The sequence below is a fragment of the Notamacropus eugenii genome, chromosome 1 (genome assembly GCF_028372415.1).
Source record: "Notamacropus eugenii isolate mMacEug1 chromosome 1, mMacEug1.pri_v2, whole genome shotgun sequence".
In the NCBI taxonomy this organism is placed as follows: Eukaryota; Metazoa; Chordata; class Mammalia; order Diprotodontia; family Macropodidae; genus Notamacropus; species Notamacropus eugenii.
Window position 1 is genome coordinate 631,669,095 of NC_092872.1, and position 24,402 is coordinate 631,693,496.

At 40.6% G+C, this 24,402-nt stretch overlaps 1 protein-coding gene across 2 annotated transcripts in view; it reads right to left on the reverse strand.

Annotated features, from left to right (window-relative positions):
• TGFA (transforming growth factor alpha) overlaps positions 1-24,402 on the reverse strand; it is a 128,423-nt gene that overhangs the window by 13,895 nt on the left and 90,126 nt on the right. Inside the window, exon 3 of one of the 2 annotated variants that reach the window (XM_072635292.1) lies at positions 10,347-10,464. In XM_072635292.1, the coding sequence (XP_072491393.1) occupies positions 10,347-10,464 (118 nt within the window). Of the gene's footprint in view, positions 1-10,346; positions 10,468-24,402 lie in introns of both variants that reach the window. The other variant, XM_072635291.1, reaches the window with a different exon arrangement.

Consider the following 24,402-nt stretch of genomic DNA (forward strand, 5'->3'; position numbering starts at 1 on the left):
GGAATATACTGAGCAGGTGACAAGGTCAGACCTACACTTTAGGAAGATCACTTTGGCAGATGAAAGGAGGATGGACTGGAGTAGGGAGAGACTTGAGGCAGGCAGATTCTCTGGCAGGCTATTGCAATAGTTCAGGTGTAAGGTGATGAGGACCTGTACCAGAATGGTGGCACTATTGCCAAGGTAAGATTGCCTGGCCTTGACAATAGATATGGGTGGGGATGTGAGAGATGGTGAGGAGTACAGGGTGAATCCTAAATTTCAAAACCAAGGGACTAGAAGCGTGGCATTTCCTTCTACAACAAAGGAAAGTTATGAGCCTGGGAAAGTTTAGAGAAAAAGATGAATTTGGTTCAGGACATTTAAGATTTAATTTAAGATATCAACTGGACATCCAGTTTGAGACATCTGAAGACAACTGGAGATGTAGAATTAGAGGTCAGCAGAGAGCAGATTTGAGAATCATCAGCATAGAGATGATAATTGAATCCATGAGAACTGATGAGATCATCCAATGAAGTAGTATAGAGAGAGAAGAGAAGAGGCCCAGATTTGAGCCCAGGGGGTGGGGGAGACCACATATGGCTAGAAGGCATGACATGGATGAGGATCCAGAGTATCAGAGGGGTGAAGAGATTTGTCAATGACTACTCTGTAAGTTGCTGTAGCCAAGTCACTATTCTTCATTATATGGTATAAATAGCACTGATCTTGGAATCAGAAGATCTTGGTTCAAGTGCTGGCCCTGGGCAAATCATGTGACATCTGTTATCATTTGTAAAAGAGGTATATATAATATTTCTCCTACCTTAAAGAGTTGCTATGTGTAAAGTATTTTATAATCTTAAAATAATATATGGAACTGTGAGCTATCATCTTTATTCTAGCAGGCTTTTATAACATGCCAGATTCCTGTGCCTATATAAATCTAGAATATGGTTAAATTCCACCAGGTTGCCAGGTTCACAGAAAGGCAAATTGAGTGTGTAGAGTTCAGGGTACCCTTTGCAACTTGGCCTCTTTGAAGGTCCCCCCTCTTCTCAAACTTCCCCCACTCCCAATTCACAAGGTAATCTCTTTGTTCTCTATTACCACATTGAGACCTTTGTTCTGCCAACATGACTGACAGCTTCTCCTTTGAAGTTCATGGTTTTAGAGTAAATTGTCTTCTCCCAGATCTTTGTCACTGCTCCATAATAATTTTAGCCTCTGCTATAATGTTATTCTCAATAACAACTAGCTGATATTTATAAAGCACCAAATATGGGCAAGGCGCAATGTAAGGGACTGGGATTTCAATGGAAAAAAAATTTGAAAATCATTATGCCCTCAGAGAAGTTTAGATTTTTAGTATGCACATGAGTAAAATATAAGTTAAAGAAAGAAGGGAGAGGACAGTCATGATTGAGGGATCAAAGAAGGTTTCCTGGAAAATGTAGGACTTGGGGGTCTAAGAGGTTAAAGTGAGGAAAGAGTGTCATCTAGGATATGGGGGTCTGGATAAAGGTAAGGAAGCAAGAGATGGAAAATGAGTTCAGGGAACAGCATGTGAAGAGGAATACACTATTTTGAAAGAAGTGTAGAAAGGCAGCACTGCTTCCACAGAGCTGAAAGGGACTTTCAGAGGTTCTTGCCAACCCTTATGCAAAGTCTGAATTCATTTTCCACAAGCCCGAGAGGTTGGAGTCAGATTCTGGAGGGCTTTAAATGCCGAGTTGAGAAGTTCGTGTTTTGTTATCGTAGAGTCAGTTAGGAGTCTCTAAGGATTTTTCAGCATGGTCAGATCTGTGCTTTAAGATGATTCTGGCAGATGTGTGGACCATGGTTGGTAAGGAGAGAGACTGGAAGCAAGGAGACCAATTAGGAGGCCACCACCACCATTCAGATTAGAGGTGATAATGGCTCAGACTGGGTTGTTGGCTGTGTATGGAAGGAGGAGACAAAAGATGTGAAAAACATTGTGAGGGCAAAGGAGATAAGACCAGGGAGAGGGAAAGGGCAAGGATGATTCTGAGGCTGTGATCCTCGGAGAAAGAAAGGAGGATGGTGCCAGAGCTTAAATTAGGATCGACTCATTTCTCAAGGGATTGGGGTGGGTGGCAGCAACAAGGGGTGGATACAGAAATGACCACTCCTGTGTCTGACTGAAGTAGAATGGAGGTCACAGCTGTGGAGCCAGGAGGTCAGTATGTATGAAGTGGGCAAGGCAACAAAAAACCGGGAAAGAGTGAACTTCAGAGAAGTGGCTGCCGAGGGATAGCACTGTAGGGCTATCTGAAAGTGGGGACTAAGTAAACATTAATTCTCTACTTGTGCCTGCTAGGCCTGAGGGTCAGGCAGTGTGAGAGATGCAGCTAGCTTTGGAGGGGATGCTATGTGCTGTGTTCAGTAAAAACCTAGGTTTCAGTGTGTAGCAGAAGATGGAAGGAATGTGAGAGGAAGAGGTCTAGGAGGGAGGAGAGTTTGTTAACAATTTAGGAAGGTGCCCAGGCACACAGGGGAAAGGTAAGGAACTGAGGAAAACTAGTCCTGAATTTATTATTGGCTGTGAATGTTAGCAATCTGAGGGCAGGTCCCCAGGCAAGGAGGTGCACTGAGGGCAGACAGTCTCAATGGGAAAGTGGATCCTAAGAGAAACATGATGGTCAAGACCATAAGACCCTGGAGGGTGATAGCTCAGGGTCAGCCAGTGTTTCATGTAAGGAAAAAAAAGTGTGTGGGGGGGGTGGCATCCTTCTGGATATTGGCTTCTAGGGAAAGGCCCTGATCATTTTAGCATCTAATCTCCTTAATGAAAGGATTTGTTCTGTGAAGTTTGGATTCAGTCAAAGGGCCTTCTAGAGGGCCACATGTGCCAGTCTTAGTCCCTCAACATAAATAGCCAAGTTCAGAGCACAAGCAGGATTAGGAGATGCTGATTATACTCTAATTTAAATAGTTGTTATCGGTGTGTCTTACCTTACTTGTTTCCCTCCACTAGACTGGAAGCTCATAGGCTCATAGAAGTTAGGGAATGCCCTGGTTTCATCTTTTTATCCAGAAAGTCTGGCACAGGCCATACATGCAAGAGTTGCTCAATAAATGTTGGTTAAAAGTGAAATTTTAAAAAAAAAAAGTGAAATATGTTTCTTTGTTCCTATTTTTAGACTCCCTCAATTATTTATAGGACTTCAATCATTTTACATACAAGAAGCCTAAGGAAGTTCTCTTTTGAACATCTCCCAAAGTGATCCAGCCACCGATTAAACATACTCAGGAAAGAGATTTCCACGCAACTAAAAATTAAAACAAAACAAAAAACCTTCCCCACTTAGAAACACTTTTCTAAGTTTCACAGAAATGAAATGAGGTCACAGAGTGGGAGTGTTTTTCTTGGCTTTTTGGTAACTTGGTCTCCTACTTTTTGGTGGGAGGCAGATTCTGGGATGTTCAATTACCTAGAAGTATTTTGAACAGGTATGAAATTTCAAACTATGTCCCTGATAGCTGAGATTAACATGCCTAAAACTTTTGGTTACATATAAAAAAAAAAGTTTCCCTCAACTCCCCGCTCCCCCCACCCCAACCTCAAAGGTTTCTGCAGGTTTTATATATACAGGTAGCTTTGGGATACAAATAACTTAGGAAGCTTGGGTGTATCCATAGGATAGAAATATTCCATCCATACTGATTCCCTACTTGGTGATGTCATTGCCCTCAGGACAAAAGTACTGAAGTATGACCATTTCTAGTTCTATGTTTCCCACAACTTATTTTATGTTGTTATTGTCCTAGAATAGATATTTTCCAATTGAGCTTCCTAATATAGACAGAAACTAGCAGGGAGATACACAGAGGTGGGGGAAAGCCCGAGGGCTAACCCTGGATATAAATTGTTAACAATAAGTATTATTATCATCATCTTTGTTGAGAATTATCTCTATATTCCCAAGTCAGTTTTAACTATTTTTCCCTCCTGTACTTTATGGGGACAAAAGCTATTTTAGCTTTCTCCAGAAATCGAATCCCCAATTAGAGCACTGAACCTGTGGGAAATTTGGCTCTGAATAACATTGTTTTGACAAAGCTCACATTTCTAGGACCAGGAGCCTAGAAGAGTCCAAAAGAGTGGTCCATTTGTATTTTACTCCATGGCTATGACTGGCTGGCCAGGCTTGCTTCAGCCTTCTGTCACTCAGACACATAAACATTTACATTTGCTCCTATCTTCTCTCTTCAATTACCACACTGGTCCAAACATAGGCTGTACTCTACCCCACCCCCCCAAGTCTGGCTTGTATAAAACCTGATTATGGTCTATAATCAGTGGTGTTTTTCAGTATATACCTATCTATTTCTTACTACTCAGAAAGAACTCGTTTTAGTGACACAGCTTGTTTTATCAGGAGCTCAGAGATTTCCACCCCCAATTTAGGCCAAAGTCATCCTTTCTTTGGCCCAAGGAAAGGAAGAATGTCATTTGTCTATCTTGCAGCAATACAGGGAAGCTCTCTTATGTTTTAGAAAGAAAGACAAAACAATGTCCTTCCTGGTCAGACTGTGAGTGGCTGGATACCACATTCATCAGAGAACCACTGTCCTCCCAAGATATCAGTTAATAAGTGACCTAATTGGCATTTTAGTCACACTAATGAGGATGATAAGTAATGAGAATGGCTATTTAAAAAAAATTAATGCAGAACCTTTCTTCTGAGGATGTCACTGCACTTTGCAAATGTTAGCTTCCTAAGTCTTGCATCATTTCTAAGAGAGAGGGAGGTGTTTGGGGTATGAGCTTCATCAAAAGCTCTGGAAAGGGGGGGCAGAGTCAAGATGGTGGGGGGGGGCGGAGCCAAGATGGCGGAGTAGAAAGATGCACATACACATAGCTCCGAACCCACAACCCATACAACATCTACAAAAAAGTAACTCACGGCGAATTCTGCACCCAGAGGCCACAGAACATTGGAGCGAGGGAGATTTCTGTTCCAGAGAGACCTGCAAACCTCTCGCAAAAGGTCCTTTGTGCCGCGGACTGGGATCTGAGTACAGCCCTGCCATGGCCGCGGCACCAAGAGGAAAAGATCCGAGCGGGCTTCAGGGACGGAATCAACAGCGGCCACGCGGGTCCCTCCACCCACAGGTGACAGGGGTCAGTGAGAGGGTCTCTTTGGCGGGTAGAGAGGGGAGTGGGGTGCCCCCATAACTCAGGCCCCCTCGGGAGGCAACAGTGGAGACACGAGCAGACCGGGGCTCCCCAAGCAGGCAGGAGCCTGGATCCATTGTTGAAGGTCTCTGCATAAACCCGCTGAGGGAACTGAGCCTGTGAGGCGGCCCTGCCCCGACCTGAGCATCTGAACTTAATCTCACACTGAATAGCAGCTCTGCCCCTGCTGAAGCCGTGAGGCTGGCAAGCAGCATTTGAATCTCAAACCCCAAGCGCTGTCTGGGAGGATCCGGAGGCAAAGTGGGTGGGAAGAGAATATTCAGAAGTCAAATCACTGGCTGGGAAAATGCCCAGAAAAGGGAAAAGAAATAAGACTATAGAAGGTTACTTTCTTGGTGAACAGGCATTTCCTCCCTTCCTTTCTGATGAGGAAGAACAATGCTTACCATCAGGCAAAGACACAGAAGGCAAGGCCTCTATATCCCAGCCCACTCAATGGGCTCAGGCCATAGAAGAGCTCATAGAAAATCAAGTTAGAGAGGTGGAAGAAAAGCTGGGAAGAGAAATGAGAGACATGCAGTCAAAGCATGAACAGCAGATCAGCTCCCTGCTGAAGGAGACCCAAAAAAATGCTGAAGAAAATAACACCTTGAAAAATAGGTTAACTCAATTGGCAAAAGAGGTTCAAAAAGCCAATGAGGAGAAGAATGCTTTCAAAAGCAGAATTAGCCAAACGGAAAAGGAGATTCAAAAGCTCACTGAAGAAAATAATTCTTTCAAAATTAGAATGGAACAGATGGAGGCTAATGACTTTATGAGAAACCAAGAAATCACAAAACAAAACCAAAAGAATGAAAAAATGGAAGATAATGTGAAATATCTCATTGGAAAAACAACTGACCTGGAGAATAGAGCCAGGAGAGACAATTTAAAAATTATGGGCCTACCTGAAAGCCAGGATCAAAAAAAGAGCCTAGATATCATCTTTCATGAAATTATGAAGGAAAACTGCCCTGAGATTCTAGAACCAGAGGGCAAAATAAGTATTCAAGGAATCCACAGATCACCACCTGAAAGAGATCCAAAAAGAGAAACTCCTAGGAACATTGTGGCCAAATTCCAGAGTTCCCAGATCAAGGAGAAAATATTGCAAGCAGCTAGAAAGAAACAATTCAAGTATTGTGGAAATACAATCAGGATAACACAAGATCTAGCAGCTTCCACATTAAGGGATCGAAGGGTGTGGAATAGGATATTCCAGAAGTCAAAGGAACTAGGACTAAAACCAAGAATCACCTACCCAGCAAAACTGAATATAATACTTCAGGGGAAAAATTGGTCTTTCAATGAAATAGAGGACTTTCAAGCATTCTTGATGAAAAGACCAGAGCTGAAAAGAAAATTTGACTTTCAAACACAAGAATGAAGAGAAGCATGAAAAGGTGAACAGCAAAGAGAAGTCATAAGGGACTTTGCAAAAGTTGAACTGTTTACATTCCTACATGGAAAGACAATATTTGTAACTCTTGAAACTTTTCAGTATCTGGGTACTGGGTGGGATTACACACACACATGCACACGCACACGCACACACACATAGAGACAGAGTGCATAGAGTGAATTGAAGAGGATGGGATCATATCTTAAAAAAATGAAATCAAGCAGTGAGAGAGAAATATATTGGGAGGAGAAAGGTAGAAATGGAATGGGGCAAATTCTCTCTCATAAAAGAGGCAAGCAAAAGACTTATTAGTGGAGGGATAAAGAGGGGAGGTGAGAGAAAAACATGAAGTTTACTCTCATCACATTCCACTAAAGGAAGGAATAAAATGCACAGTCATTTTGGTATGAAAACCTATCTTACAATACAGGAAAGTGGGGGATAAGGGGATAAGCAGGGTTGGGGGGATGATGGAAGGGAGGGCAAGGGGAGGAGGGAGCAATTTGAGGTCAACACTCCTGGGGAGGGTCAGGATTAAAAGAGAGAACAGAAGTAATGGGGGACAGGATAGGATGGAGGGAAATATAATTAGTTCTTACACAACACTATTATTATGGAAGTCATTTGCAAAACTACACAGATCTGGCCTATATTGAATTGCTTGCCTTCCAAAGGGAAGGCGTGGGGAGGGAAGGAGGGCAGATTGGCAGACAGGGGCAATTAGAACGCTCGGTGTTTTGGGGTGGGGGGAGGGGACAAAAGGGGAGAAAATGTGGAACCCAAAATTTTGTGAAAATGAATGTTAGAAGTTAAATAAATTAATAAAAAAAAAAAGTTCTGGAAAGGGGAAGGCCTCAATACAAGAAGAGAACTTGAAATTTATCATTTAATTCTTAGGCTACCAGACTAGCTTTCAAATCACAGAAACGTAGAAACTCAGGTTTGGACAGGACCTCACAGCTCCTCATTTTATAGCTGAGGAAAACAGGAGAATAGGAAATTACTTGCCCAAGAAGCCCCAAGACTGATATCCCTGCCTTCAACTCCTTTCCAATCAGCTATTCAATAAATACCCTCTAAACATCATTTTGGTCATGCCTCCACACTCAGGCTCAAAAACATTCACTGGCTCCCCATTGACTTTAGAATAAAATCCACACGCATCAGTTTAGCATTGTGCCTTTCCACAAACCTCACAAACTGACCCCAATTGACCTTTTCAAAATGACAAACATTTACCTTCTGTTTCTCTACTTTAAATAAACCCGTGCCAGTCAAAGTGGGCCCTTCACAGTCCCTTGAGCATGCCTTGCATTCTCATCTCTGAACCTTCTACCTTCTCTATACCTTTTCAAAAGCAGTTTCATATAATCATACATTAGAGTTGGAAGGACTTTAAAGATCTTAGACCATACTCTTCATTTTACAGATGATGAAACTAAGGCCCAGTTAGTGAAGAGCAGAACCAGAATTTAAACCCCAATCTTCTGACTCAAAATTCAGTGTTTTCTGCCCCTTATTGTATTGTTTCTATGATCTGATCTCTTCTGCACAGACTTCTTTGGCCTCCAATGGTCCGTAGTTTCTTTGTTACTCACCAAACACTGCCCACTGGCACCAAAGTCCTTCTCTGATGCACACACAAACACCTTCAAGGCTACTTTTTGGAAACTTCTTGGTCATATTCTATTTAATTTTCTGTATAGTTTGTCTTGGGATCCCCAGCACCAATTTAATAAATCTTGTTGAATTAAGGATGACTTTGATATTCATTGTAACCAGATTCTTCTCAAGTCTCACACCCAGTAGCACAGAAGTGACCATGAACTCTCTAGGGCTATGCCAATGAATAGAGGTTCTGTCAGGTCCTGGTGAGTTGGGACATTTTTGAATATGGACCTGATGACATCTGGAGGCAGTATGGTAAAGAGATCTGCTGGCTCTGCAGTTAGAGCCCTGGAATTACTTCCCGCCTTTGGCCCTTGTTATCTGAGTGACCCCGGGCAAATCTCTTTTTTTTTTTAAAATTATTTTTAATGGTTTACAATTGCTGCCATAAAATTAAGATTTTATCCCCCCCACACCTACTCCCCACTACCCCCCTCCCTCCCCACGACCGCATACAGTTTTGTATAGGTTCTACATATACTTTCCTATTGAGTACATTTTCACTATAGTCATGCTATGTAGTCGAATTAAAATAAATGGAAGAAATCCTATAACAAATCAAAACATGATACACAAAAACACGCATACACACAAACATGATCTGCTACATTCTGCGAATGACTTCCATATTTCTTTCTCTGAGTGTGGAAGGCATTTTGCCTTAGAAATCCACCACTGGGATTTTTTTTTTTTTAATAAGTTCTTGCATTATTACAAAATTCCAAGTCTACCAGAAAAAACTCTCACACACTGTGGTCATTGCTGTGCACAAAGTTCTCCTGGTTCTGCTCCTTTCACTCAGCGTCAGATCATATAAGTCCTTCCAGGCCTCTCTGAAGTCTTCTTGTTCATCATTTCTTACGGCACAGTAGTACTCCATTACATTCATATACCATAATTTATTCAGCCATTCCCCGATTGATGGGCATCCCCTTGACTTCCAGTTTTTGGCAACTACAAAGAGTGCTGCTATAAATATTTTTGTACATGTGGGACCCTTTCCCATTTTTATGATCTCTTGGGGATACAGTCCTAGTAGTGATATTGCTGGGTCAAAGGGTATGCACATTTTTGTAGCCCTTTGGGCATAGTTCCAAATTGCTCTCCAGAATGGTTGGATGAGCTCACAGCTCCACCAACAATGAATTAGTGTTCCAACTCTCCCACCCGGGCAAATCTCTTACAACAGCTTGGGCTTCAATTTCCTAATTTGTAAAGTGAGGGCAGTGGTGATCTCTTTTGGGTTCCCTTCTAGCTTGAATTTTAGGATCCTACGCAAATAGAATGTGAAATATCAGGTGAAGCAGTATTTTTTTTAAAGCAGCAACAACCAGTCATGTAACAAGACATGGAGGAGTGATGATATAAGATGGTAATGATCTAACATGGAGGTTGAGATCTAAACTGTTGAGATATATACCACATGCAGACCACAGCACTCCCAAGTGAAGCCTGAACCAGGTTAAAATGTAACTGGGAAATATTTAACAAAATTAACAAAAACCCAACAAAACAGATTACATTACAGCTTAAAATTAAGTCAATATGTGGCCCACAGCGATCCTTACCCTTGGATTAGTGGCCTCTGTTTCTATATGAGTTTCACATCACTGAGCTACAAACTTGCAGGGAAGGAGAGGTAGAGAGATGGAAAAAAAGAAAGGGAGAAGGAGAGAGAGACAGAGAGACAGAGAGAGAGAAGGGGAAGGGAGAAGGAGAGATAGGGAAAGTGACAAAAGGGAGAAAGGAAAAAAGGAGAGATGGAGAGGGAGAGAAAGAAAAGGGACAGAGAGAGAAGAGAGAAGGAGGGAAATCTTTACATGTACATATATTATTTCCCCATTTAGGCAGCAAACACCTTAAGGGAGCAAACCAGTAATGTAATGTAATTCTACATTCCTACTGTACCCAGTCTAGAGCTTTTATAAATCTTGATTAACTGACCTTCCTTCCCCACCACCAGCTGTTATAGACCTTTGGAGTCATCTCCTCTTGTGGGAAATGACCTATCAGGTGAACTATTTCATGCTGGTTGATAGGACCACACCTGCACAGGGTGATTCAGAGGTCCAGAGACCAGGAGATACTTACTTACACGCTGGCTTCTCCTCTTCCACCAAAAACCTACAGGTTCCATGAAAGCAGAACTGACTGTGGGAGTCTGGACAGTCATTAAAATGTGAAACCACTGCGGCTGCCATAGGGGGACCTGCTGGGACAAGAAAAGGAACGGAGTTAGACGTCAGGTGGAAGGCGCCATGATCATTCACTCAGTAAACACTTAGATACGTCACCCCATTGCCCACAAAGTAATGTCACTCAATAGTAAATTTTGAGGACACAATGCCAAACTTGTTTGAAATCACTAACACAGGTTATTTGATCCATGTGTGAGGCATCATGATGTAATAGAAAGGACATGTGACTTACAAGACAACAGAGTTCGAATCCTGATTCTACCATTGATTTACACTTGCCAAGCCTCAGTATGCTCATCTGTAAAATAGGGATGATACTTGCAATGCCTACCTTGGAGGGCTGTTGTATGACTCAAATGAAATAACATTTTATAAAGGACTCTGCTGACTTTAAAGCACTAAGTAGGTGTATATTATTATTATACGCATTTAACAGTCAATTTAAACATTCTTGGCAGAATTGAAGGTGATGTCCACCATATAAATTTCAGCTGCTTTAGGATGACATTTTCAGCCTCTTTATTGGGGAAAAAGGGGTGGGGGAAGGATTAAGAGTTATTGGAAGTTGCCAGGATGCTACAGCATTTTCCATTTGAAAACTAACATCAATTTTATTAGTTATTCCTCCCAACTCATTTTATAAATAAGGGAACTAAGGAGCAAGGAAGAAGTTGAAGACGTATTTAATGTCTCATTGCAAGTTGCAGGCACAGCTGGCATAAAAGTCATTGGCGCAAGTTCAGAAACAGCTGTCACTCTGACCACCACCCACACTGTCTCTTAAGAGCTTGGAATTAAGTCATCTGCCCGTGACAACATTGCCATCACACCTGACTTATATACAGTCTCCAGAGTTGAAAAGTTCTTTGAAAATCATCTAATAGAAACTTGTCATTTTTACAAATGAGGAAACTGAGGCTTAGAGAAGATTCAAGGTCCCTAGAAGCAATACAAAAAAGAATAAGATTTGAAATCAGAAGACATAATTTTGAATTCTGGCTCTTAGTAGCAAGTCACTCTCCCTCTCCAAGACTCAGTTTCTCTCATCTGTAAAATGGAGAGGCTAGACTAGACGACTGCAGAAGTCCCTCTCACAAACCATCCTCTCAAACTTGGTGGATTTTTTGATTTTTTTGGAGTGGATGGTGCTGTTTGAGATCTATATAGGATTTATTTATGACTATGACAGGTTGTCTCCTCCTGCTTCATGGCATCCCTTATCCTGTCTCTTTTCTCTAACATTCTGTACCTGACATGGTTCATGCTACGTGTCTCATGTTGTACTCAACTGGGCCTCACTAGTCAGTCCCTGGAATTTCCCTGCTGAGATGAGAAATCAATCAGACATTCTTCAGTGCGCCCCACCCTGACACTCTTGTCTCTGCCCTGCATTCATGGAACCTAGGCATCCTCTATAGAACTCAAAGAAATGACAAGGTATTTGGTATCACTTGGTTGTGTCAAGTCCCAAGAGGAGCTTCTCAAAGGACCATCCCTGCCCTTGCCACACTTTTTACTACTGCTGCAGTCTCAGGATGATCATACTCAAGCATCTGCCTTCTGTGACTGAAATCCAGATGCCCTGAACTATTTTTCCCTTGACCCCTATACCTATCTTAAGTTATGCCTGATGCCTTCCCTGTGTTAAAGTTAAAAATGTCTGAAATAAGGGAGCTTTCAAGTTCATCAGCTAGTTGATCACTTTCACAAAAGCCTCTAAATCCCAAAGTACCTTCAAGAACTGGGTTTGAATCATGGCTCTTCTATATAATAATAATCTGTGGAACCCAAGGCAAGATCTTGTCCCCCTAAGACCCTATTTCTTCATTTGTAAAATGAAAGCATGTAGTCTAGATAATCTCTAAAGTTCCTTTCAGTTCTAAAATTACATATAGTTAGTAAATGACTGAGCCAGGACATTGTTGAATGCAGATCTCCTCACTCCCAGACCAGGCACATTTGCTGTTAGCTACCACTGAGGCAGCTCATGGCATAGTGGATAGAGCACTGGACCTGGAGTCAGGAAGGTCTGAATTCAGATATAAAAAATACTACCTCAGGGACCCTGGGCAAGTCACTTAACCTCTGTTTTGCCTCAGATTTTTCAACTGTAAAAATGGAGATAACAGTACCCATTTTGCAAAATTATTGTGAGGCTCAAATGAGATAATGTTTGTAAAATGCTTAACATAGTGTCTGGTACGTTGTAGGCACCAAATAAACACTATAAGTACTTATTCTCCTACCTTCCCCTACCCTGTCTTCTATAAGGACCACATTTGAGATTTAAAGAAAGAAAACTGGTCAAGAATCTTTGTCTCTGGCTTTTAAGCCTCCCAGTGTTCTTGGACTACACACTTCCCTTCCCACACAATAGCAAGCTTGATTGTTCTGTTTCCATCCTCTCTCTCACAACTACGACTACCCCACCTTAAGACTAACAAATCCAGATATTCATGATTCAATTTTGACCCAATCGTGAGGGCCTTAACCTCATCAACATCAGAAAAGTACATGTGATTCTAAACGGAAAATTACACTCCATAGGATGTGAGCTCCCTAGGATAAGGTCTGTCTCACTCTTTCATTAGCACCTGGATCATCATAGGTGCTTAATGAATGCTTGCTGATTGAATTAAATAACAAACAACAACAAACCTACTGTCTCAAAGCCACTAACATCACTCCGAGAAGAGCTGGGCCTACTAGAGATCTAGGCAATAACAAACTTCCATTTCTAAAGAGGTGTTTTTTACTTACCAAAGCATTTTCCCATCTATTAGCTCATAGATTGGGTATTACAGTCCTTTTTTGATAGATGACAACAATAATGATAATAGTTAACACTTGGATAGGGCTTTAAGCTTGGCAAAGCACTTTACACACACACACACACACACACACACACACACACACACACACACACACACACACACACACACACATAATTTCATTTGAGAAAGAAACTTAGATCCTGCATTATCAGGATGCCTTTCTGGGTCCAGACTTTCTTTTCCTATAAGAGGCTGACTATCTCTGATCTAGACATATGGCCTCTTCCTACCTGCCTATCTTCTCCCCCTTTCTGGAATCTTCCATTTAGAAACTTTCATCTCCCCTGTGCCTTCATTGATTGGCATGTCCCTACTCATAATAGTTGAAATAGGAAAACAAATGGGTAAGATTCCATTCCTCCACTAACAAAGCCCCTCAACCTTTACCCACACCTTCCAAGCTGCTCTAATGTAAGGAATAACTAAGAATCTAAGACTTCTATCTGGGTTAATAACAGCTTGGCATAATGATGCACAAAGACCAAGTGGTAGCCTTTTTCAAGATCGCCATGAACTCATTCCTCCTACTGTGGACTGAAGACCACCATGCTCAGTGGTGTCTAGTAAAGGTCTAGCAAGATAATGTCTTCCATACATGTTCATGTCCTATTTTGGACATGTAAACAGCATCCTTCCCTCATTGCCCATTTCATACTCTTTGCTGCTCTCTTGGATTAGTGCGTGTTGAACAACCTTCTTCTTGATTTCAGGGTTGAGTGGTAAGTCTAATTCTTCTGTAGCTACCTATTCCCTTTTCCACTCACCTGACCAGTCCCAAACACTACAGAATGGACCCAAAGAGGAGAAGCAATTTGCCCAGGGTCACAAAAGAATTAGGATTAGAATACAAGTGGCTTTCCCTTCTCTCAGGCCCTGCATGTTTAGAATGCCTATAAGCTCATGGTAGAGTCATACTCTTGTAATATGTCAAGGTAGAATTTAGAATCAAATTGTAGAACTAAGATATAGGTTCAAATAATGGCGATGACTATAAATTTGGTCTGGACAACTACTTTTTTGTGATGGGATAGTGAGTGCTGAGGATGTGTCAGCATACCAGAGACCTCACTCACCAATGGTACTTGTTCTGTTGATTACATGTGGCTCCTACTCTCAGAGATGCATAAGACTATAGTATCGAGAAGTTGGAAGGATATTAGAGAGCATTTAGTCTAAATTTCTCATTTTGTAGATAAGGAAAATTTAAGCTGGCAAAGGAAAATGATTTCCCTCTTGTTACACAGGTGATAAGTAGAGAAGGCAGGATTCTTCTAACAAACTCCCCTAGTGTTCTGCTAACCTCTTCTACCTTATTTCACTTTATATTAATAAAGTTTTTGAAGAAAAAACATTTTAACTATCACAAGTACTGTACAGTATTATGGTGTAAGGGAAATAACACAGGAACAGAAGCAAAGTGCCTTGATTTCTACCACAGTCTTAGTTTTGCTGCTAATTAACTATATGATGGTGGCCAAGGAGGGCCACCAGAGGGAGGGGGGGAGTCCTCATATGTAAAACAGGAAGAATAATGATATCTATTCTATCTTATATCGTTATTGTTTGTGTTCAGTTGTTTCGGTCATATCCAGTTCTTTGTGACCCCATTTGAGGCTTTCTGGGCAAAGATATTAGAGTGGTTGATTTAAAAAATGCAGGGCAAATTATTAATACTTTCAACTAATCTAAGCACTCTCATTTTGTTTATTTCTCACAACTCTGAATAAGAGATAAGAGTATTAAGAGCTGTGTCCAGGCATTGTCATACCTGTTTAGAGTTTGTACTACTAAAATGTCTTGTTTTGTACTACTAAAAAGCTGGTGGATTGCTTGAGCTTAGGAGTTCCAAGCAGCTGTAGGGTAAAGCTAGCACCAACAACCTCCTACAAATTCATTCTTGCATAAGAAACATCTGAAACACAATAGATAAACATTTTAAGAAGTCCTGACAATTGTAATTTTCCTATGACCTCTTTCTGTCTTGTGCTCTGGACCTTTCATGATGTATTTGGGGTGGTGTAGGTCCTCTCCATTCAGTACTTGGCTAACAGTATGAGCTTGGATCCTTCATCATTTCTAAAGGGTCATTAAGGTCCAAATTGTAGGGGTGCACTAGCCATTACCTCAAATACTGAATCTGTTCTCCCATCATGTTTTATTTTTAAATAGCCTGAATTGAATTCAATCCAATTCTAGTTTTGGTTCAGTTACTGATTAGCTATACGACTGGTTGGACAAGTTGGCTGTGGAAGTGAAATTCCACAATTCATGTAGAAAAAGAGGTGACTTAATAAACAACCCCCTTGCATTGCTTCTCTGTATGTCTGCTAGGTGGCTCAGTGAATAGACCACTTCTCTGGGAATCAGGAAGACTCATCTTCCTGAATTCAAATCCAACCTGAGACACTTACCAGCTGTGTGACCCTGAGCAAGTCACTTCACCCTGTTTGCCTCAGTTTCTTCATCTGTAAAATGAACTGAAGAAGGAAATGGCAAACCATTCAAGTATTTTTGCCAAGAAAACCCCAGAGGGTGTCACAAAGAGTCAGACACAACTGAACTGAATGAACAACAACAACATCTGTATGGCTTCTCCGTATATCCACATTGCTTTTCAGTTACCTACTAGACTTCCTGAGGGGCAAATAATATGGATAGATGAAATCAGTAAATGTAATTTATTTGGATTTCCCCAAAAACCTTTGATAAGGCTTCACAAAAAAACTATTAAAACAGCTGAGACACCATGAAACTGTAAGGAATGTTTGTATCTCAGATACGGGATTGCCTTAGAGATAAGAAACAAAGGGTAGATATAAAAGAATACTTCCCTGGGTACAGAAATATAAATAGTGGGGTCTCCAGAGGGACTTTTGTTGGGACTGTCTTCTTTGATCTCTTTAGAAGTTATCTTTGAGAGTGGCTTTACACAGAAACCTCCAAGCTATTCTAGGTAGTGAAATACCCGGTCAGTGAGTTTTAAAGTAAAGGAAGATGTACATATGGGGCTGCATGAATGATTCAAAAGTACAAGACAAGGTTCATGCAGATGAATATGGGGAAGGGCAGGATGTTTTGATTATTTGATTTTCCATCCTATTTGCACAATTTGATCTATCATAATATGGCTCAACAGCTTGAGCTCTCTTACCAAATGAATGGGAACATCCTGAACTTTGGTGATTCTGGGATCACAAAATCTTAGGACCCAAGGACGGGGGGAGTCCTCATATGTAAAACAGGAATAATAATGATATCTATTCTATCTTATATTGTTATTGTTTGTTGTTCAGTTGTTTCAGTCATATCCAATTCTTTGTGACCCTATTTGAGGCTTTCTTGGCAAAGATATTAAAATGGTGCTCTTCTAAGGGAAAGTATCTGACTAAGGGTTCCTCATTTGGATACCTGACTATTTGTAGGAGTGAAGTTCTTCATTTGGAGACATTGTCCAGTCACACTCTAGCTAATAGATGCATTACCAATAAATCATTTCACATAGATCATCAAGAAGTCAGACATTCAAAGCATCATTGATTTAGAGATGAATAGTGTTCATCCTTCATTGCCGAAGAAGACAATGTCATCAGAGAAATGATGACATGACTTACATTTGACTTTGTTTTGAGTGAGGAAGGGCTGTGCAGGTCACCAGCCTCACTTCTCCAGAGCCATCTGGATCCAGTGACCAGATATTCATCAGGATGACTGGGGATGACCCAGGATGAGGCAGTTGGGGTTAAGTGACTTGCCCAAGGTCACACTGCTGGTGAGTGTCAAGTGTCTGAGGTGACATTTGAACTCAGGTCCTCTTGACTCCTGCACTGGTGCTCTATCCACTGCACCACCTAGCTGCCCCTAGAGATGAATAGGACATTATAGGACATCCAATCCAACTTGTTCATCCTAATACTTTTCCTGACCTCTCAAACGACAAGCATGAGGAGCTAAGCAGTGATGACTTGTTTCAAAGCCAACGATTAGGAGAAATCAAACTGGCTTATTTTTCTTTAGTAAGCAAAATTCCCCTTTTCTCAAATCTGTGCTAAAACCACTTTACAGGCTGCTTTAAAATATGGAAGAAATCAATTAAACACTAACAATAGTAATATAATAAAGAAAATAAAAATCCATGCACAATAGTGCGCTTACAAATAAAGTACACAACAACATCGCACATATAATTCATTAACAGGAAGTATGTCTAGTCACTTGAGTCACAACTTGTCCGGTGTTCCCTGGGACATTGTAAATTAGTCTGATTGCAGGTTGAACAGTCCTGGCTCTCCTCCAGCCCCTTGACCTGTCTGTTCTTATATCTGATCTAGGTATATGGTATGGGCTGCTCATAATCCTCATCAGAACTCTAGTCCTATCTACCTAAACCTAAACATTCAGACGGGGGACTAGCAGTATAACTATACTCTGAGAGGTGTCTGGACCCTAGAAGTCTTTAACGCTAGGGCACTAGGCAACCTGAATCAGAGTGCAAAGAAAAACCAGAATTGGGTGAGGTCTTAGCAGAGCACATCTGCGGTGAGGCACTGAGACCTGACTTGGCCTTCCTGATTGATGTTTACTAATGGTGTATCATGTGCTCCTGGATTCAGCTGCTTTCTCTGCTGCAATCAATGTGAGCTGCTAGGGTTTGTTTTGTGAAGCTTTCTTGGAGCTAAAAAGGAAAGAAAGCTAAAAAAAAAAACCCAACAACACCCAGCTGAGCAGCTGATCCATTTTATTTCTAGGAAAAGACATCTTATTTTCAAGATGTCTTTTTAAAATCCACATAAGAAAGATATACCAAATCTTTCTCCTGTAGTAAGATGTCTTAGCCATCCAGTTTCTTCAATTCCCAGCTTCCTTACAAAATGTCAATGTGTTTGTTTTACAGATAAGGAAGGATACTACCAATCCCCACTCCATTCAATATATGATTAAAGTACAATGGTAAAGTAACAAGTAAAAATCACACCTAAAGTTGGGGTGCTGCTATGGTAAGTAAGATAGTATTAAATCCAATAATGAAAGCAGAAGTTTGCCAAGTTGGGAAAAGTCCAGTGTAATTTGCCTACGACTCATTCCCAAAGGGCTACAGCTGCCATATATAAAGCAGGCCACCTCCTGCACTATGTGTTTCCAGATTCATGTTGAAGTCTCCTTGTATCTCAGTCACATGTTACCTGGAGGTTGGTGTTCAGAGTAGGCTCTTGGCTTTTTTTTCTTTAATAAAAACAGCTTGTCACTCTTTTATTTCTGAACTTAATTTCTCAACCATCTTATTGAGACAGTTGTTCAGGACCAGGGAGCACTTGGTCTTAAGACTGAATATCCTACTAATAAATGGTACAGTCTACCTTCCACATCATCTATTTGTTGATACAAGACCAGTGGAAACTGGGTACAAAGTGGCAGCCTCAAAAGTGATACATTGGAACTGGTTCTCTAGCACAGTGGTGTCAAACTCAAATAGAAATAGCCTGCTAAACCTGTTAAGGGTCCCTGGGGCTGCATATTGACTTAGAAAACCACAAATTATCATTATTTATGTTTTGTTGTATTTTTATTTATTTTTGTTAAATATTTCCCAATTATATTTTAATGGGGTTCCAGTGTGTATTTGACACCTCTGCTCCAGCACAAAATTCATCAGTTTGAGAGTCTTTGCCTCCTCTACTCTCACCTTCTCTTTCTTTTTCTTGGTCTTTTCTAACTCTTATTCCTCAGCTCTAATGATTGCTTCAACACTCTTTTGGTTCAGACTTCATTCTTCCATTAGAGTGTGATGCCCTTGCACAGCGTGTTCTAGCTACGCCTTCAAGACTTCTTCCCCATGCTGTTTCTTTAAATTCTCTAGTGGCTTCTCTTCTCTTGGAAATTTCTCTCAAGCTAGTCTACTAGGCTTCTGCTCAAAGCTGTAAACCCCTGGTCCTATAATTCCTGCTCTTTGGTGTTAGAGTTGTTGGCCTCCATTTCCTTGTGGCACTATCATTTCAGGGAGAATAGTTTTGTTCATACTTCCCTCCTTCAAAATGTTTCCTGAGAGCTTCTGTTTTTGAATCTTCATCTTCAGTGTGGCTCCTTTTTTTGTTTTTGTGCCCACAGGAGATGTCTCAGAGTCAGTTAAGGTTAAGTCTTTCTGAGGCAATTGCCTCTTGGCAACTTGGGCCTTCTTATCCCTCCCCTACCAATTATATCTCTTCTATCAACCAAATCTTCCTCTTCCTTAGAAGGAGGTACATAAATCAGGTCCCAGGTACTACTCCTTACTATTACGGTCTCTGAATACATCAGGCAACTCATGGAACACTAATTTGGTGGACTTCCTAGACTATGAATTACTTGCAATCTCTCAGTTCTTGGACATTTCAAGATTCTGTACTATGAATTATGATTTGGTAGGTTTCCTAAACTATGAATTATTTGCAATCTCTCAGTTCTTGGACATTTCTTTTCAAGACTCTTAAAAAGTTCTTTATTTTTATCCTCTGGGCCTCCTTCTAAAATTAGGAAACTCCTATGATTTTTCAATCCAAAAAACATCGTTATTATAAAACATGTCAATATCCATCTTTAAAATAGTGATACTATAAAAGTTATATCTAACAAATCAAACCTCATAGTGATTGTTATAATTGTAACTCCAAAATGCCACCTCAAACTACCTTTTCCTCAACATTCCATTTGGTTCTTAAAGATACAGTATAGAATCTGTAGTCCTTATGTGAGAGGAAATGTTAGTGAAATGGAGGTTACATAGATTTACAATGTCCTTTCTATATATATTTTTTTCTAGGCTAGCATCTCTGTTTCCTTGAACAAATTCTCAAATGGGTTAATGTTCAGTCCCTTCTCTGTCCTGGTCACTCTTCATAGAACTGCTCTAGTTTTCCATGCCCAGCTAATGACTTACTGTGGCATGGAGGCAAAACTGGGTTCTTGAAAACTAGGTCAGTGGCATATACATCTACTAGGCTTTCAAGTTGGAAAAGTTTCCCAAATTTTCCAGGACTCAGGGGTAGGAAACCTGTGGCCTCGAGGCCACATGTGGCCCTTTAGGTCCTCAAGTGCAGCCCTTTGACATAACCCAAACTTCACAGAACAAATTCATAGTCAAATTGCTGTACTTGAGAACCTAGAGGGCCACATGTGGTTTTGAGGCACAGGTTCCCCAACCCCAGTCCTGAGGACTAGCCTAATAAAGTACAGAGTCTCTACCCCAGAATATTTTTGGCTATGGAAACTCATGAAATGTGGAAGACTTGTAACCTATCTCATTGCAGGAAATACCCACATGAATTTCCAGATCTTTCAAAGCATCAGGGTAAGGTAAAACAACACTTCGCAGCTTTTCAAAATGAAATATCTAATGCTGGAACATGAAAGTTTCTGGTTATTCAGTTACCATAGGTTTGACTCCTAGTAGAGCAGGTAATAATGGATAAGGGTAATCACTCGATGGTCATCAACATTTAAAGCAATCATTAAGTGATTTTTCATAGGTGGAGCCCTATGACACTCTTTTGAAGGTTGTAAAATGAGTTAAGGAATATGGCCCTTGGGGAATTCATCACCTCAGATATGACTGACTTTGTCTTATTATCTAACTAGAGACTCTTCCAACAGCTTTGGGATCTCTGCAGAGTTCTGATTCAGGCAGGTCCATCTGAACCTTAGGAACCAGGTAGAAAGAGTAGGATGAATTTAGAAGGATTGTAGGAGAGTTCTCACCTTCTTTCACAAACATATGCTATATTTGAGAAACCCAATAATGAAATCTCATTTTCTGGGGTGACTTTGGAATATTAGTCAAGGTATGGGAACAAATCCCTGAGGTAAGAGTGAGGTCATCTGGGTGAGCAATAACTGTGCTGCTGGCCTAGTCACTTAATTTTTTCCAAGGTTTATAGGACCATAAGAGTTAGAGCTGGAAGAGACATCTAGTCTAGCTCCCTCATTTTACAGCTGAGGGAACTGACACCCCAAAAGGGGAAGTGACTTACTAAACATGTTTCTAGTAAATAGTAGAGTTGGAACTTGATCAAAGGCTGGAGACTCCAAGTTCACTGTTCTTTGCATTAGGAGGAAATCTGGTGATATTTCCTTATCTCTAAAGTAGGACTAATAATGATCTTTCTGCTTACCTCATAGGACTGTTGAGGGGATTTACTGTCTCATTCACCTGGTCATTATATATATCATGATCTTAAGTTGTCACAGATGGAAGGGACATTGGAGCTCATCTATCCCAATCCTCATATTCTTGTTTTACAGACGAGAAAACTGAGGGTCCAAGAAGTTAATTTGCCAAAGGTTTAATCCTATGCTCAAGTACTTCAGGATCAGACAATATTAGTAAAAATACACTGATAAGTGTTGGGTGTGTGTGAGTATTATAGCTTGTTGTTGTTAGGGATTTCAAAATTATTAGTATTTAACAGACAATGGAATAAGGCAATAAAAACTGATTATGTGAGACAAACACACAGAGACAGACACAGAGACTGAGAGATAGAGGGAGAGAGACAGAGAGAAAGGTGTCTAGTTTGCTTCAGTCCCCCAGACATTGAGAATAAAAGGCCTGTGACCTGGCAGCCACTTATAAACTGTTGCACCTGTACAACTTTTAAATTTAGCCTTTATGGCTCCATAAATTTGATTGATGGCTTACAGCCCAAATCTTTCATCTGGGCAAAGTGGCACAATAATCACAAAGAAAGGGGCATTCCAAGGAATTCCCCTACCATCCTCAGTTTCCTAAACATTAATTCATTTTCTTTGAACATATATGCCAATACCCAGGGAAAGAAGGAAGAGGGTTTCAGGTACTTTTGTTTTTCTCATTTAAGGGAAGGAGTTGAAAAGGGTATAGGGTCTGACTTGGGAAACTCCACAAAAGGCCTTATCTTTAGGCAGAGAGAACAGAAAATAAAATGGAGTAAATGAAGAGCTGTGGAAACATGACTTCCATTACAGAGAGGGCCCAGTTCTCTCAATTCCCTAGATCATGACTCCGCTGCTTTCTATTATGTCTAGTACTGTTTTCCATTATCTCTCAAAGCTGATATGAAAAGCAAATATTCTGGTTTTCTGAGCAGACCTCATGCTGAGACCATCAGCAGTTGAAGCTTCAAAGCTAGTACAGTTCCTGTTTCCATGAAAATTATGGCAGGTTCTTCCAAAGCGTTGATTAAATCCACATCTTGCAAACACTCTTGTTCTCTGGGGAGGCAAAGTCTGGGAGAGGTTTGCATGAAGGCCCACAGTCCCAGCACTTGGGGTCAACTCATGTGCACAGGAGAAGTTAGATGGGGTCTGGTGTAGTAATTTAGAGAAAGAAGGGGGTAAAAGTCTATCCTGCTCTACAAAGAAACCACAGATTCAATTCACAGGTGGAGAAAGCTACATAGGTTATGTATGTTGAATATTCCAGGTTCTAAGGGGTCAACCCTTCAGTAGTTCCCTCACCTGTGTTAAAAAATACAAATACCTTAGCTTGTCATTTAAGGTCCTTCACTAGTATCTTTCACTTACTTTCCTTGCATTATTTCGCATTATTCTCCTTCATATATTATGTGTTCTTTTCAAGGATTCAGCAAGCTGTTCTAGGAGCTCATTCTGTCGTCTCCTACCTCAATGCATTTGTGCAGATTTACTCCTAGAAAGTATTCTTTCTTTGCCTCCTCTTCTTGAATTTCTTCTCTTCCTTCAAAGTTGAACTCAGGGATCATCTCCTCTATTGAACCTTCCTTGACTGCCCACTTTTTCCTGTTTCCATTGAAAATACCTTCTCCCTCCTTGAATATACTTCAAGCATTTTCCTTTTCCTAGATCTTTCATTTGCACCTAATATAATCTTATCTTGAGTTATTCTTATCTGTGAACAATGGTGTTCCATCCAACCACTAGAAAAATATAAGTTTCTAAGGTCAAGGGTTATCTTTTTTTATCTTTGTATTATTCCCCAGAGTTCAGGAAATTCTCTTGCACATCGAAAATGTTCAAATAGTTGTGTGGTCTCATCAATTTGGATGTTCCCTTCAATGATGCAGACCAGAACTCATCCAAGCCCTCCTATTCCATATGACCTTTGTCCACATCTACTCCTTTCTTCATTATAGGAGGTCTGTCCAATATGTGGAGGGGTTTTGCTTTATCTGGTCAACCTAAGGATATTGGTGGAACATGTAGCCTATCTACTACGTACTCCTCTAGTAAATGTTGAATCAAACAAAGTGTCTGGACCTCTAGAAACAATCATTCCCATTCATAAATAGCCACAAATAAACATTCTGATGAAAGAGACAAGATGGCCAATTAGTATTCAGAGAGAGCTCACCAACTCATCCCTCCTGCTGTTGAAGTTATAAAGTTATACACAACTTGAATAATTTTACAGTGGCAAGATGACAGAATCACTGATACAGGGATAGAAAGAGCCTCAGAAGCCATCAAGTCCAAATGTTCTCATTTTACAATTAAGAAACTAAGGCTCAAAGGAGTTGTTACTTGCTCAAGATGGCAGAGGTTGGTTGGTTAGTCAATTGCTAACCTTTGTTCTCAAAGAAGACCCAAATGACATCACTGCGTTGGGCTCAAGGTATGGTGTGTCTGACTATGTGTGATTAGAGCAATATGAACTTGGAATGCTCTACCACAGATCAGTCATAAGTAGTCCATATGCACATTTGGAATAAAAATGTCTCTAAATGTGTGTGTCTCGCGTTTTGGCAGAGATAACAAATGAGGGAAAAGAATTTGTCAGGTCCTCTGACTCCAGACTCAAGCATTCTTTCCACTACACTATGCTACACCACACTACACTACTCTTTCACAACACTTGACTGTCTTTCCTCTAGCATGCCACAATGACACAATAGCCTAGGCTACTTTTACAGGGATCTTCAGCCAAAGCACTCCATACCCCAGGCTTTCTTCATTCTGCATCTTTCATATATACAACTGAGAGAGTCAAGAGGGCAGCTTGACCTCTTAAGAAGAAAGAAACATAGATGTAAAACTCACAAAGAAAGGAACATATAGAATCATACTGTAGAACAGAGATTCTTAACCTGGGGTCTGTGAACTTGATTTTTTGTTATTCCATTTTTGTTTTTA